The 16,933-nt window shown below is 35.5% G+C and overlaps 1 protein-coding gene across 8 annotated transcripts in view; it reads left to right on the top strand.

Annotated features, from left to right (window-relative positions):
- Positions 1-13,051, top strand: part of KLHL5 (kelch like family member 5) — a 98,124-nt gene extending 85,073 nt beyond the window's left edge. For 7 of the 8 annotated variants that reach the window (XM_019829631.3, XM_023253194.2, XM_023253193.2 and 4 more), the window contains 3 exons: positions 3,453-3,665; positions 7,660-7,831; positions 11,914-13,051. In XM_019829631.3, the coding sequence (XP_019685190.1) occupies positions 3,453-3,665; positions 7,660-7,831; positions 11,914-11,970 (442 nt within the window). In that variant the 3' untranslated portion in view covers positions 11,971-13,051. Of the gene's footprint in view, positions 1-3,452; positions 3,666-7,659; positions 7,832-10,309 lie in introns of all 8 variants that reach the window. The other variant, XM_019829628.2, reaches the window with a different exon arrangement.
- Positions 13,052-16,933: the final 3,882 nt, after the last annotated feature.

Genomic DNA, 16,933 nt, shown 5'->3' with positions numbered 1-16,933 from the left:
GCCCCTCCCCTGCTTGCACTCACTCATGCAATCTCTCTCTCTCTCTCTCTCTCAAAATAAATGTTTAAAACTATTTTTTAAATAAAAATGCTATTTTCTAAAAGAATACAAATAGAGATAGATTTATTTTTCCCCTTAAACACTTAAACCATTGTAAGGCACTATTCAAAGTATATTAAATTTGATCACCAATAATCCTTTGAGACAGGGTTTAGAGATGTTTTGGATGATGAAATTCAGGCAGGTGGAGGTTAAATAACTTGTCCACAGTCAGAGCTAGTAAGTGTTAGAACCAAGCTTCAAATCCAGAGTCTGGCTCCAGAGTTCATCTCTTAATCCCTATACTACACCACTTTTCATAGTCAAGACCCATGAGTTCACTGTGAAGAGGAGGTGGTGCCTTGAATCCTGTTGTTGTGTTTCTGTGTGTGTGTACATGGCTTTTTAAATTTTTTTAACATTTATTATTGAGAGAGAGAGACAGAGCATGAGCATGGGAGGGGCAGAGAGAGGGGCAGACACCAAATCAGAAGCAGGCTCCAGGCTCTAAGCTGTCAGCACAGAGCCTGATGTGGGACTCAAAGTCACAAACCGCCAGATCATTACCTGAGCCGAAGTTGGACACTTAAAGGACTGAGCCACCCAGGTGCCACTGTACATGGTTTTTTTAATTATGAATATTTTCTAATTGTTGGTGTCTTCTAATATTCTGTGATCTCATATTCAGACAAATATTCTACAAGTAGTAGTTAAAAATAAGAATAGTTTAACATTAAGAATGATAACACAAGAAAGTAGTTTTTAAGAGATAATAAAATTTTAACAAAGTTTCAAATAAATTTCACTTTCCATACTATTAATATAAAGTTTAGATAGAATAAGATATCGCTATAGCCACATGTTGCTATTTAAGATATGATCATCTTCTCAGTTAAGAACCAGTTTGAATCAATGATCATTGGGGAAATACAAATAAAAACTACAATGAGGTATCATCTCAAACCTGTCAGAATGGCTAAAATTAATAACACAGGAAACAGCAGATGTTGGCAAAGATGCAGAGAAAAGAGAACCCTCTTTCACTGTTGGTGGGAATGCAAACTGGTGCAGCCAATCTGGAAAACAGTATGGAGGTTCCTCAGAAAGTTAAAAACAGAACTACCCTATGATCCAGCAATTGTACTACTAGATATTTACCCAAAGGATACAGGAATACTGATTCTAAGGGGCACATGCACCCCAGTGTTTCTAGCAGCATTATCAACAGTAGCCAAATTATGGAAAGAGCCCAGGTGTCCATCAACTGCTGAATGGGTAAAGAAGATGTGCACGCGCACACACACACACACACACACACACGCACACGAATATTACTCAACCTTCAAAAAGAACAAAATCTTGTCATTTGCAATGACATGCATGGAGCTGGAGAGTATTATGCTAAGCGAAATAAATCAGAAAGACAAATCAGTCCGATTTCACTGGTGTGGAATTTAAGAAACAAAATAGATGAACATAGTGGGGAGAAAAAGAGGCAAACCATGAAACAGATTCTTAACTGTGGAGAACAAACTGAGGATTGCTGAGCAGGAGGGTAGAGGGGTTAAATGGCTGATGGGTACTTAGGAGGGCATTTGCTGTGACGAGCACTGGATGTTGTATGTAAGTGATGAAACACTAAATTCTATACCTGAAACTAATATTACACTATATGTTAACTGACTAGAATTTAACGAAAAATTTGAAGATTAAAAAAAAAAAGAACCAGTTTAAGTGGCATAGTGTACTTTACATTATGAATTAAAATTTAACAAATGTCTTGGGGTGCCTGTGTGGCTCAGTCAGTTAAGCATTGACTCTTGGTTTTGGCTCAGGTCATGATCTCACGGTTCATGAGTTCAAACCCCACATTGAGGTCTGGGCTGACAGTGTGGAGCCTACTTGATATTCTCTCTTTCTGCCCCTCCCACACATGCTCTCTCTCTCAAAATAAATAAACAGTAAGAAAAAGTCTTTAAATATATACACACATACACACACACACACACACATATATATACCTCAGTATAATAACTTAGAGTTTTAATTGGCAGATATTTGGTATAGTTCAAATATTATTTCTTGAGGTAAGAAAAATAGTTAAATATTAACTGAGGCATCTGTAAATTCAAAATGTGAGGACTTTTATATAAGCAATGAACTGATTTTTTTTACTCTTTTGAAAAAAAGATTAGGAAAATATCTATAAAGAGCTTCCCAAGTGAATAGTAAGTACAAGAAGATTTTGTGCTTAATAAAAATATTCAAATGCTCAAATATTTAAAATATTTTATATATATTTTAAGTTCAGAGTAAAAGACTTTTAAATTAATGAAATATATTGACTGATAATTAAAATTTATCTACTAGGCAGCACTTAGGACATTAACATACCATATTCATTTTCAATAACTTACAGTATTCTCTGCAGTAATTTGAATTAATGAAGGATACTGTTCACATGTAATAAATATTAATTTATATACCACTGTTTCAAGCAAACCTTTTATCCTCCTATTTCACTATTACAAGAGCATCCCAGGCGACTGCTCACCATACAACTGCTCGTTATTATAACTGCCCTGGTTCTGCTTCTGACCCTGTATTAGCCTCTTAATCTTCATGAGCCTTTTTCTTCACCCATGAAACAGGAATATAAATGGTTTCTCATAGCATCATTGATATGATTAAATTAATACAGGTAAAATGTCTAGCCTGTGGTAGGTGCAGAGAAGGTTCGTTTCTTTCCTTTATAATCCAGTCCTATCTTAGCTATTTAAGAAATAAGTCATGGTGTATTTATACACCACATTTCATTTATTCTAAGACACATCTTGTACCTCTAAATTGTAATGCATTGTAAAATCCGTGGTGACCTGCCAGACAGATGGCAGCTGTGAAATAGTGGTCGTTGCTTTCATGTCACTTTCTCTTTTTTTAATGTTTATTCATTTTGAGAGAGAGAAAGAGAGTGCACATGCAAGCAGAGGAGGGGCAGAGAGAGAGAGAGAATCCCAAGCAGGCTCCATGCTATCAGTTCAGAGACTGACATGGGGCTCGAACACATGAATCTTGAGATCACAACCTGAGCCAGAACCAAGAGTCAGATGCTTAACCAACTGAGCCACCCAGGCACCCCTCTTCTATTTTATGCAGGATGATATCTATATATATAGATATGTATCTATCTATCTACATATCTATATACATGATGTATGTATATATATATAGTGTATATGTGCGTGTGTGTATATATATATATACATATATGTCATATAATGGTAGCATATCTTCTTTCTTGATGGCACATAAATTGACAGTTTGTCTTATAATCTGTAGCATCTTAAATTCAATGAAATACCATAAGAATAACCTCTGTGTCTTAATCATAATGATGGCACTGTTTTTTACAGACTTTATGCAGTTGGTGGTCGTGATGGAAGTTCTTGCCTCAAATCAGTAGAATGTTTTGATCCTCATACTAATAAATGGACACTCTGTGCGCAAATGTCCAAAAGGAGAGGGGGAGTCGGAGTAACTACCTGGAATGGATTGCTGTATGCTATTGGAGGACACGATGCTCCTGCATCCAACTTGACATCCAGACTCTCAGACTGTGTGGAAAGGTAATTTCCTGTGAAGGAAAAGTTTATCTGACACTTGCAGACAAATTAATGACTCTTTAGTGAACATCTACCATATGCGAAGCAGTTCCTTCAGAGCTTTGTAAACGTTGAGTTGCCCGTCTGTCAGTCTGTCTCCTAATGCCTACTCAGATTGTTCTCTCATCGTATTACTGCCTACTGAAAATGTACCTTAGATGGGAATGCAAACTGGTGCAGCCTCTCTGGAAAACGGTGTGGAGGTTCCTCAAAAAATTAAAAATAGATCTACCCTATGACCCAGCAATAGCACTGCTAGGAATTTACCCAAGAGATACAGGAGTGCTGATGCATAGGGGCACTTGTACCCCAATGTTTATAGCAGCACTTTCAACAATAGCCAAATTACGGAAAGAGCCTAAATGTCCATCAACTGACGAATGGATAAAGAAATTGTTGTTTATATATACAATGAAATACTACTTGGCAATGAGAAAGAAAGAAATAAGGCCTTTTGTAGCAATGTGGATGGAACTGGAGAGTGTTATGCTAAGTGAAATAAGTCATACAGAGAAAGACAGATACCATATGTTTTCACTCTTATGTGGATCCGGAGAAACTTAACAGAAGACCATGGGGGAGGGGAAGGGGGGAAAAAAAGTTAGAGAGGGAGGGAGGCAAACCATAAGAGACTCTTAAAAACTAAGAATAAACTGAGGGTTGATGGGGGGTGGGAGGGAAGGGAGGGTGGGTGATGGGCATTGAGGAGGGCACCTGTTGGGATGAGCACTGGGTGTTGTATGGAAACCAATTTGACAATAAATTTCATAATAAAAAAGAAAACGTACCTTAGAATTGATTATACAATTTATTAATTGAGTCAAATGACAAACATTTCTTATGTACATATTTTGTACTGGACACTGTACCTGACAAGAAAAGGAAAGGAGGTTGATGAATTTCAGAGAGAAGGAATAGGGGCTGGAGGCTAAATAAGAAGTAAAAAGGAGAGGAACGTTACTAACACATTTTCATATAAAATGAAATAACATGAAATAATAACAGACTAAAAGGCTATAAACAAGTCATCCAAACTGGCCTCATGAAACTCAAGTATGGGCCAGGTAAAGAACCTAACATCAATGGACGATTTGGACAATAGTTCAGGCTCCCATCTGTTACTATTAGTCTAATTTAAGGAATGGAGAGAACTGAACAGATTTAGGAGGTAGAATCAAAGGGAACATTACAAACACTCCTAAGCAGAAAGGAATATGATTCATTCGGAAAGCTGAAAGGCAGACACTATGACTGGAGAACAAAGAATGAGGGAGACAGTGTCAGGAAAGGAGGCGGACTAGGGTGGAGGTAGGGGCAAATCACGTTGAGTCTTTAAGGCCTTATCAAAGAGTCTAGATTTTAATGAGCAACTGGAAGTTAGTGTGTGTGTGTGTGTGTTATTTATACATGATTGGAAGAAGGATAAAAAGTGAAATGCAGGTTTGATGGCAATGAGTGCTTTCTGTGAAATAATACGGAAGGTTGGTTTGTTGTCTTTTGAGAAAGCAGGAGAGTTACACCTGCATTTCCCCTGTATTAGGGAAAGTAATCCAGACTATGCTTGTTGCATGTTACATTTCAGGAAAGGAATATGGAAGCCTTTGTATACTTTATACATTACAAGCTCACTGCAGTACCGCACCTGATGAAAAATTGTTCATTGATGCAAGAGGTATTACAAGCAGTATAGGTCATTGTAGCATGATGTATCTGCTTTTAGACAACTTTGGGCTGTTCTAGGTAATGTATTTCATGAAAGGAACAAGACGTTTCAAAAATGGACAGCTATAATGATTGAGTGTATAAGCCATCTTACACAGAGCTTCATGTATTGATTTCCTCAGATTTTCAGTGGACAATCAAAACCCATAAAGCAGTTTCAGTATTTACTTTAGCTCTTTTGGATAGTTTAAGTGTCATGGATTTACTAAATGAAGCTATAATACTATAAGTTATAAGTTTTCAGGGAAATACTGATTTTTTCTAAAAATATGTCCAAATGTACTTTAGATAGCAGTAATAAGACAAGGGGTAGGCTTAAAGAACTAAACTATTTTTATTTTTTTAATGAAAAAACGTTTAATGTTACACATGGAAAGAAAAAGTAAATTGAATTAAAAACATGTTCTGAAATAGACATCTGGGTCCTCAGAATAAAAAGTGAAATATTTAGAAGATCAAATACTAACTAAATTGTTAAGAGTCGTTACCACTTGACTCTGTAATTAAAGTTGGAATGAAAAAAGGCTAGCTATTGCTTTTTTACATATTTTTGTATTCTTTGAATTTTTGTTACAAGATTGTATTCCATGCTAATAGGAAACAAGTGTAATAAATGAACCCATCTTCAAGATGACATTTATCAAATGCTTACTATGCATTCTTTCGTTTAATTTTCAATGCTATGTGGTGAGCAATATTTACCAGTAAAGAAACTATGATTTAAAGATTTTAAGTAAGTTTACAATACCACAGAGCTAATAATTGGAAGGATAAGGACTTAAGATTGTTCAGCCCAAATCCAAAGCGTGTTCTCTAACCACTTTGCTATACTGCCTCTCCCAGGTGTTTCCGGATATGTAGGTATTCTTTTATGGAGGTGTAATTGTCATATTAGTCTCAGGTGTATAACAATGATTTGACATTTGTATATATTGAGAAATGATCACAATAAGCCTAGTTAACATCCATCACTATATAGTTACAAATTTTTTTCTTGTGATGAGAACTTTTTACCCTTAGCAACTTTCAAATAGAAAGCACACTATTATTAACTGTATCACCATGCTGTGCATTATATCCCCATGATTCATGTATTTTATAACTATAGAAATTTGTACCTTTTGATCCCCCTCCCTCATTTCACCCATTCCCCCCCCCCCCCCACCTCGTGCCCTACTTCTGGCACCCTATGAGTGCCAGGTTTTTTGTTTTGTTTTGTTTTAGGGTCCACATGTTAAGTGAGATAATAGGTATTTGTTTTCTCTGACTTATTTCACTTAGTATAATGCCCTCAAGGTTCATCCATGTGTTTGAAATAGCAAGATTTCATTCTTTTTTAGGGCCAAATAATATTACACTGTGTGTGTGTGTGTGTGTGTGTGTGTGTGTGTGTGTGTGTGTGTGTTCTAGATGTATTACATCTTTATCCATTCATCCATTGATGAACACTTAGGTTGTTTCCATGTCTTGGCTACTGTAAATAATGCTGCAGTGAACATGAGGGTGCATATATCTTTTCAAATTAGTGCTTTCCTTTTCTTTGGATAAAAACCTAGAAGTAGAATTACTGGATCATACGGTATTTCTATTTTAAATTTTTTGAGGACTCTCCATATTTTTTTCTATAGCAATTGCACTAACTTACATTCCCACCAACAGTACTCAAGTGTTTTTCCCTTTCCTCCACATCCTCACATACACTGTTATTATCTTTTTTGCTAACAGCCATTGTAGTTTTGATTTACATTTTCCTGATGATTAGTGATGTTAAGCACCTTTTCATGTACCTATTGGCGATGTAGATGTCTTCTTTGGAAAAATGCCTATTCAGACCCTCTGCTCATTTTTAATTGGTTTATTTGGGTTTTTTGGTTATTGAGTTGTATGATTCTTTATATCTTCTAGATATTAACTTCTTATCAGATACATAATTTGGAAGCATTCTTTCCCATTCTATAGGTTGCCTTTTCATTTTGTTGACGGTTTCCTTTGCTATGCAGAAGGTTCTTAGTTTGATATGGTCATTTGTGTTTATTTTTACTTTTGTTGCCTTTGCTTTTTGGTGTCAAATCCAGAAAATCATTGCCAAGACCAATGTCAAGGATCTTCCCCCCATGTTTTCTTCTAGGAGTTTTATGGTATCAGGTCTTATATGCAAGTCTTTCATCCATAAACAATTTTTACATAAAAATGTGGTGAGGACAATGTCAGCTCCAGTTCTAAAATTTTCTTTCAGATATGATCCCAAAACAGATATGTGGACTGCAGTGGCATCTATGAGCATCAGCAGAGATGCAGTAGGGGTCTGTTTACTTGGTGATAAATTATATGCTGTTGGAGGGTATGATGGACAGACTTACCTTAATACAGTGGAGGCTTATGATCCCCAGACAAATGAGTGGACCCAGGTATGGCATTTCATTTTTCATTATTACACTTCTCTGTTTTTATTAAAACAATTTGTTTGGTAAAACTGATTCTTTAAATTTTATCCAATATCAAAATATATAGCATAAGCATGATAAGGTCATCTCTGAATTAAATATATGAAAACAAGAAGGACTGTTTAATTTTATAACATAATTAAAATCCAAAATTATCTTTGAAGTAGAAGTTAATACTCAAGGAAATTATTAACAGTTTTGATCTGCCACCATTTGCTTGCTGGGAATTGATGAGATATTCTAGTATTGGTAAAGCAGATAGGACTACAGGAGAGCTATGGGAAAAAGAGAGGGAGATGGTGGAAAATAAGAAAAAAGATAGAAATCAGAAAAATTTGAACCAATTATCCGTACATGAGCAATAATTTTTAAATACTCAAGCTATTGATATCTGGAAGCAGATAAAATGTCTGGTCATCACCTAATAAAGATAGCAATCTTAAATTATATTAACAAGTCTTGACCTGGCAAGCTTATTAGCAGAATTCCAACCATGTCTATTTCTAGAGGGCTTCATACTTCTAAGAATGATCTTCTGAGATCCTTGTTTCCATCATTACCAAGAACAGAATTAGAAATTTTGTGACCCAATTCAGTATCTGGTACTGAAAGATGCTCAAATGTTTAATTGAGCCAAGGTTTTCCTACATACAAGGAGCAGTAGTAAGTACTGTCAAGAAAACAAAATTTAAAAGCATCCCCACTGTCATACAACTTAGCTACTTAAATAGGTATGATCTGCATGTGTAAGGGGAGAACCCACAATGTAGAACAGTTGGTAGGGAAGTGTCCCATGGTATAGGTATTGTGTGGTATATGAAGTCAAAGAAAAAATAAAATGGTTGTTGAGAGGGCTTTAGTGAGGAGAAGCTGGATTTAAGCTAAGCCTTAAATGAATTGATCCAATTCAAAAAGGTAGAAAGAAATGGGAAGCTGTGTGAAAAAACACAAAAGAAATGTCACTGAAGCAGAAATATGCAAGATAATTGAGGAAGGGTGGCTGGTTATATGGATCCATGCTTAGCAAGAGTAAGAGTTCCTATTAGAGAGCAAGGTTGGGGTCAGGATGGAGGTCTGTGAAGGCCATGGGTAAAGAGTTTGGTAGTGGGAAGCCAGTGGAGACTTTTAACCAGGAGAGTGATACAGTAATAGGAAGTTCATGTGGCAGTTGGGGACAGGAGCAGGGGAAGCGAAGGCTGGATAAAAATGAAACATCTAGAAGATTGCTTCACTTGTAAGGCTTGAGCTGTCAACTCTATAGATGGATTCAAGAGATATTACCAAGTCCTATCTATTCTTTCTTTTTACACTTACTGGGTTGGATTGAAGGTGAAGAAAACGGCAAATGAATGATCAGACAATGTCTTAGATAAGATAATGGAATAGAGCAATTTTTTTTTAATTAAATGTTTATTTATTTTGAGACAGATTACACAGAATGTAAAAAGTAAAGAGAAAAATAAACGCAGGAGCTAGAGGGGCATACAATTTTCAAATAATGATGATGATAGAAAGTTAACATTTATTAAACACATTTTATGTACCAGGCTCTATTGGATGAGGAATCTGAGACACAGAGAGGTTAAACAGTTGGCCCAAGTCACACAGCAAATAAATGGAGTTAGAATTTGAGCTGCAGGTCTTTTTCAAAGTAGAGGTGAAAACAAGAGTAGAGGTTCCAGATGCTAGAAAGAGAGAGTAACATTGAAGGGCACTTTACTGAAAGAAGGGCAGGAAGCAGAATTGAGAAAAAAGAGTTTTTAAATGAAAAAGACAGAAAAAGGGACTGAGCGTGTGACCTTGATCTTGTTTCTTAAGTTTAAGTAGGATTATTTGGTAGAGGGAAGAAGAGATAATTTGAGGGCTTGAGTCAGAGCTACAGAAATTCATTAGAAATGAAATCAGTCTCCCACCACGGCAATATGAATGATAATGAAGGAGCCCAAAATGAGATGTAAAAATCTCTTTTTCTAAGATATATTTGATTTATGCTGTTAGACTAGTTATAAGGAAATCTATTGGCCAGTGTTTAAGACTTGTTATTGGGATGCCTGGGTGGCTCAGTCAGTTGAGCATCCACCTTCAGCTTAGGTCATGATCTCACTTGTGTATTCAAGCCCCACGTCAGGCTCTGTGCTGACAGTTCAGGGCCTGGAGCCTACTTCAGATTCTGTGTCTCCCTTTCTCTTTGCCCCTCCCCTGCTTGTGCGCTTTCTCTCTCTCTCTCTCTCTCTCTCTCTCAAAAATAAACATTAAAAAATATTTTTAAAAGATTTGTTATTACAGGTAATTAATACTTTATGCTGAATTACTCTCTTATCAAAATCAACAATCTGTGACTACATAGCTTTTTTGTTTGCATGCCACCTCTATTACTATTTTAAAGCACCTAAATTTGAACTTATAGCCATAGAATCTGAAAAACAAATGTTTTCCATTTAGTGTTCCAACAAATGGACAAGAGGACATTTGGTCAGGGAATGAAATGAGATTATAAAGTCTGAAGTCATCACCCACCCTACAACCCACCTTGACCCAAAGCAGGAGGTGACTGCACTGTATTGAAGAACTACTCTAAGCTGACCTTTCTCCCTGGTTGTTATGGCAACATCAACTCTTTACAGTGTAAAGACTTCAGGTCATGGGTGTTTTGAGAAAAGCTCCTAATTACAAACAGACACTTGTGATTGAAATGACCTAGAGGTTACTCCTAGAATACTGTGAATAGATTTGGCTTTAAAGCAGGTGATTTGATTGTTCAGGGAGATAGAACAGTGATCAAAACAATAGATTCAAATTGAGAACAACTGAGAATTCTCTTACAGTGTGTTCTTAAAACCCAGTCATTCAACTGGAAAGGTTGGGAAAGAGGCCAAACTGATTAGAAAGTCATTTTGATTTCGTGTATTTGACAAAAACATTTCATTAACGTACGCCTACATACATAAGTACAAAACACATTTTCTTAGTACTTTGTATTAGTCACTCCTTCCCTAAATACTGTTGTTTTAATTCTTAGGTCTTAATGTGCTCAAAGTAGCCCTTCTTTAAAAACTATCCTTGGGGTGCCTGGGTGGCTCAGTCAGTTAAGCATCCAACTTCAGCTCGGGTCATGATCTCACAGTTCATGGGTTCGAGCCCCACCAGGCTCTGTGCTGGCAGCTCGGAGCCTGGAGCCTGCTTGGGATTCTGTGTGTGTCTCTCTCTGCCCCTCCCCCGCTTGTGCTCTGTCTCTGCCTCTCAAAAATAAATAAAATGTTTAAAAAAATTTAAAAACTATCCTTGTCTACACTTTTATTTTCACTATGAATTGCCCAGTGTCTAGGGTACTTAAAAAAATAATAATAAAAGAGTAAGTGAAAGATTTAAGAATTATTCCTTATCTATAAACTGAGATCGTATCTCTTTCCCTGGCACCCTGCACTTCCGTCTCATTGTCATAGAGTTTATTCACCAGATTTGTTTCAATTCCTCAGGAGCTGGAGGAGTACTATTTATTATTTATATACTCTGCTAAAAATTAGTTGAATGGGTTTAGACCTTTCCACCATGCACAGAGAAGGCAGTCAGTAAATGTGAAATTACTGGTTCCCCTGGAATAAGCAGACCCCAGGCACGCAGTGTGTTTGGTGTGCTCTGAGACAGCACATCTGGTAAAGGGCTTTTCGAGATAATACTTGATATTTTGTCCACATTGGCCACAGAGTTAAAGTTCAGCATTTCCTCATTATCCATATCGTGCATCATTTTGGCCAAAACAAAGGGTCAGGTAGAAAAATCTTGAGCAGTTTTTTTTAGAATTACCTTTAAAGAGAAGCGAATACTGCGTAATAATGCAATACATCCTAAACGACTTAATCTGTGAAACTCTGGCAGCAGGAGGGATTCGGGGGAAGGAACCAGGCCCACAGCAAGGCTGGGGCGGCAGGGTTTGGCAGAGCTCCTTGACAAAAACAGACTATTTCAGTACTTTTCAAACTGGGTATGGTTTTCTCAACTTTTGTACCTGCCAATCCAACAAATACATTTTTTTGTTTCTTTTTTAGGTTGCTCCACTGTGTCTAGGAAGAGCTGGGGCTTGCGTTGTAACTGTCAAATTATAATGTAGTGCTTTGTTTTCTAAGTGAAGAAGATATCCTCTTCCTTATGAATTTAGGAAAATTATCCTACCACCACTGGACACATTTTTTAGCAAATTCACAATGCCACATACCTGGGCACAAAGTGCCCAATCTCAACGTGAAGATGATAAAACAAGGGAGGAAGGAGTGGATGAACCAGGATTAAATCCTGCATTTCTTAGTAAGTCATTTCTTAGCAAATCATAACTACAGCTGGTGGGTGGTGAACATACGTTCCTGGTTTAACATATGCAGACAAATGCAGTCCTCCTAAATACAACACAACTGGGAATTTCATTTATTAATAACCACACTTTACTCCATTATCCAGATTTCCTTTATTATAGTGCACATATACCAGATAAAACTTTTAACATTTGCTTTGTAACTTTATTCTACATTAGTTGCACTAATTTGTATTTGTTTAACCACAACCACTATTTTAATGACATACTAAAGACGATGCTAATACTTAGTTTTTTTTCAGAAATAGCTGTATTATATAAGCTTTGATGATGTATTTTATTTCTAAATCGGTTTAGTCTAATGAGTGAAGAAAAACGTTAGAGCATTAAAACAATGAGCGGATGAAAACAAAATGATCTTTGGGTTCTTTTAAAATATTCAACCTATTATATTTAGATTCACTAAGAACCACGTGTTATGATATTCTCAAATTGGAATAATTGACACATGGTGTTTTGTATTAAATTTAAGATATGCAAATTTATGTAGAGAAAATAAATGTTATATTCACTACAATGTTCTTTCACCTGAGTAGTATTTAATTCTATGGATTTGTTTTCTTTTATGTTATAAAAGATGTTTTGATTTTGTCTTTTGATATGGACAAGTACTGTTTGGATATTATGTTCTCAAGTCTGTAGTTACCATCCTTGCTTTTGTTTCTCACATTTTGCCACAGGTGGTAACCCTTTGTGCTTCTTTGTAATCAAACCGTTTGAGGGGAATGAGCTTATCGGATGTTGAAAAATAAGTTTGAACTCTTTATTACCCAAAGTTTTGTACATTTGTAAACTCCAATTACACATGTGAATGTTAATACTCTCAGTGAATTGTTTACTGTTTGCAAAAATCCACTGGGCAGTAACATTTTATGATAAACCCTTTAAGATATACAAGTCATTAACTTACGTCTTAATATAAAAATGAGTATCAACTAAATTCCCATCTTTTAAAATACAATGCTGTGATTAATGTGTTTTTACATTTTATATCAAGGTAGATTGATTTTAGTTGCCTTCTTTAAAAATTAAACCAAACTCTTTTTTTTTTCTCTTTTTTTTTTTTTTTGAGCCAGTTTTAAATGTTCTTGAAATGTTAAGAACCAAGAAACTGAATACTTCCATTCCCAAAGCAAATCTTGTGGTCGTTATCAGTGGGGCCACAAAGGAAATAATAATGATAGTGAAAAACACATTAATGTTTATGTAATCATTATATTATAGACATGAATTCATTATTTTCATGATAAGGAGGGATCAGCCTTAGAGTGTATTTATGTATTTAAGGAAAGAGAGAGGAAAAGGTATAAGAAACGAAACAAAAAGCCAAAAGCAGAAATGTGTTAGTTACATCATCACCTTGTTGAGGAAGCCTAGGCCTGTGATTTGAAAGGAAGTACTTCTACACGTGATTATCTCTTTGAACACTCACCATCCACTCTGATTTCCTATGGCCCACAGTGGAGGCCAGACTCATGTTAAAGTAAAGGAACGGATTCTTCTCTATGAGGGCTTTGCTTTCCTTTATGGGATTCATGCACAGTGCCTTTGGTTTTTCCACCCTGATAGAGGGCCTCTCTAATGCAGTTTTGTATAGTTGACTCTTGAACAACACGGGGGTCAGGGGTGCCAACTCCCCACACAGTAAAAGATCTGTGTATAACTTTCGACTCCCCCAAAACTTAACTACTGCTAGCCTACTGTTGACCAGAAGCCTTACCAGTAATGTAAACAGTTGATTTACAAATATTTTGTATTTTGTATGTGTTATATACTGTATTCTTACAATAAAGTAAGCTACAGAAAAGAAAATGTTATTTAAAAAATCATAAGGAAGAGAAAATCCATGCACAGGGCTCTATTGTATTTATCGAAAAAAAATCCTCATATAAGTGGACCCATACTGTTCAAACCTGTATTGCTCAAGGGTCAACTGTACTCAGTAGGACCTGCTTTCCTGAATACTAATAAAAAGAACCGATTTTTTTCTAGGGACAGAACACTTACCAAAATATTCATTCTTCCTCTCCCAGTCTGGGGTCTTACAAACCTAGAGGAAAATATGGCTCTTTTTGTATCCATACAACATTGCTGCCTTGACTTTTACTATTAGTTTGTTCATTAAAGATGTCTAGATGCTCTTTATTTTAACCTCATTTGGTGACACTTTATAAAAATAATATTTGTTAATAATTACTGAATGCTTATTATGAATTAAGAACCAAGTTTTTTTGCATGCATTAATGCATTTAATCCTCACAACAACTTTATGAGGTAGGTCTATTATTAATCCCATGTTTACAGATGAGGAAACTGAGGCACAGAGGAGTTAACCCCAAGAGCATAAAAAGCAAGATCATAAATAGCATTTATTTTATTTATTTTTAATTTTTTAATGTTTATTTATTTTTGAGAGACAGAGACATGGCATGAGTGGGGGAGGGGCAGAGAGAGAGAGGGAGACACAGAATCCAAAGAAGGCTCCAGGCTCCGAGCTGTCAGCACAGAGCAGAATGCAGGGCTCGAACTCACAAGCCGTGAGATCATGACCTGAGCTGAAGTTGGACGCTCAACCAACTGATCCACCCAGGTGCCCCAGCATTTATTTTAATAAAAAGAATATGAAGAAAGTTTATGCTTCTTAGAAGTAAAATTTATATCAGTCATACCCCTCTCAGAAAATTTTGGTTCTTTAGTCTCATGGGAAAATTTTGTTTAAATCTCTTACAGAATTTTACATACAATTTGCTTTAGAAAAGTAAATGCAAGAAAACGTGATATGCACTTAACGTTTATAAATATTAGATAAATTGCATGGTACTTTGGATGACTGAAACAAAAACAAATTTATCAAAAAAGGCTCTACTGCCAATAAATTAGATAACCTAGATGAGATGGACAAATTCTTAGAAACACACAAATTAACAAAACTGACTCAAGAAAGAATAAAAAATTCTGAACATACCTATAACAAGTAAAGAGATTGAATCAATAATCAAAAACTTCCAACAAAGAAAGTACAGCAGCAGGTGAGTTCACTGGTGAATTCTACCAAACATTTTTTTTTCTACCAAATATGTAAGGAGAAGTTAATGCTAATTCTTCTTAACTCTTCCAAAAAAAAAAAAATTAAATTAAATTAAATTAAAATAAAAGGGGAGGAACACTTCCTTAATTATTCAGTAAGACCAGTTTTATCTTGATACCAAAGACAGATCGTACACCATGACAGACTAGTAATTATTGCAGGAATACAGGGATGTTTCAACATATGAAAATCAATCAATCTAATATATCACATTAATAGCATGAAGGAAGCAACAGCTAGAAGAAACTGGGACAATGACATGAAAATAATGGTCTTATTTAAAAAAAATAGAATGAAGGGGGAAGCATGATCATCTCAATTGATAAGAAAGGCATTTGACAAAATCCAACACTCTTTCCCAATAAAAAACACTCAGCAAACTAGGAAGAGAATGGAATTTCCTCAACCTCTTAAAAGGCATTCATGCAAAACAAATAGTTAACAACATACTAAATGGTGAAAGATTGAAAACTATCTCAAGATCAAGAAAATGCCCACTCTTATCACTGCTAGTCATCATTGCACCAGAAGTTCTAACATGAGCAATTAGGCAATAAAAAGAAATAAAAGGAATCCCAATTAGGAAGAAGTAAGCCTATCTCTATTTGCAGCTTACATGATCCTATATATTAAAAATTCCAAAGAATCCACACACACACAAAACTATTTAGAGTTAATAAACAAATTCAGTAATGTTGCAGGATACGAGATCAACACACAAATGTCATTTGATATCTATACACTGGCAAAAAAAAAAAAATATCCAAAAAGGAAATTTTAAAAAATAATTCCATTTACAGTAGCATCACAAAGAATAAAATACTTGGTAATAAATTTAATGAAGGAAGTGCAAAGCTTGCACACTGAGAGGTACAAAACATTGCTGCAATAAAGATTTATTTAAGTGGAAAGACATCCCATGTTCATGGTTTGGAATACTTAATAAAGTTAAGATGGCAGTACTCTCCAAAGTAGAGTACAGATTCCATGCAATCCTTATCAAAAACCCAATGACCCTTTTTTGCAGAAATGGAAAAGCTAATCCTAAAATTCATATGGAATTGCAACCCAAAGGAGCCAAAACAATCTTTAAAAAGAATAAAGATAAAGGACTCACATATCCTGATTTCAAAATGTATTAAAAGCTACAGTACTCAAAACAGTGTGTACTGCTATAAGGATAAATATATAGACCAGTAGTAGCATGAAATAGAAAGTCCAGAAATAAACTATCATCAATACACTTATGGTCAACTGATTTTCAAGGAGAGTGCCAAGACTATTCAATGAAGAAGGAATAATCTCTTCAAATGGTGCTGGAACAACAATATTCATGTGCAAAAGAATGAAGCTGGACATAAGAGTTAAAACCATAAAACTGAGAAGAAAACGTAGGCATAAATCTTCATGACCTTGGATTTGGCAATAGTTTCATATATATGGCACCAAAAGCACAAGGTAACAAAAGATAAATTGGACTTCACTAAAATTAAAAAGTTTCTATGCATCACAGGACACTATTAGGAAAGTGAAAAGACAACCAACAGAATGTGAGAAAATACTTGCAAATCATGTCTATCAAGAAAATATAAAGAACCCCTACACTCAACAA

Source organism: Felis catus, chromosome B1 (assembly GCF_018350175.1).
Source record: "Felis catus isolate Fca126 chromosome B1, F.catus_Fca126_mat1.0, whole genome shotgun sequence".
Classification (NCBI taxonomy): domain Eukaryota; kingdom Metazoa; phylum Chordata; class Mammalia; order Carnivora; family Felidae; genus Felis; species Felis catus.
Note: the sequence above shows the minus strand (reverse complement) of the source record. Positions and strands in the feature narration are given on the sequence as shown.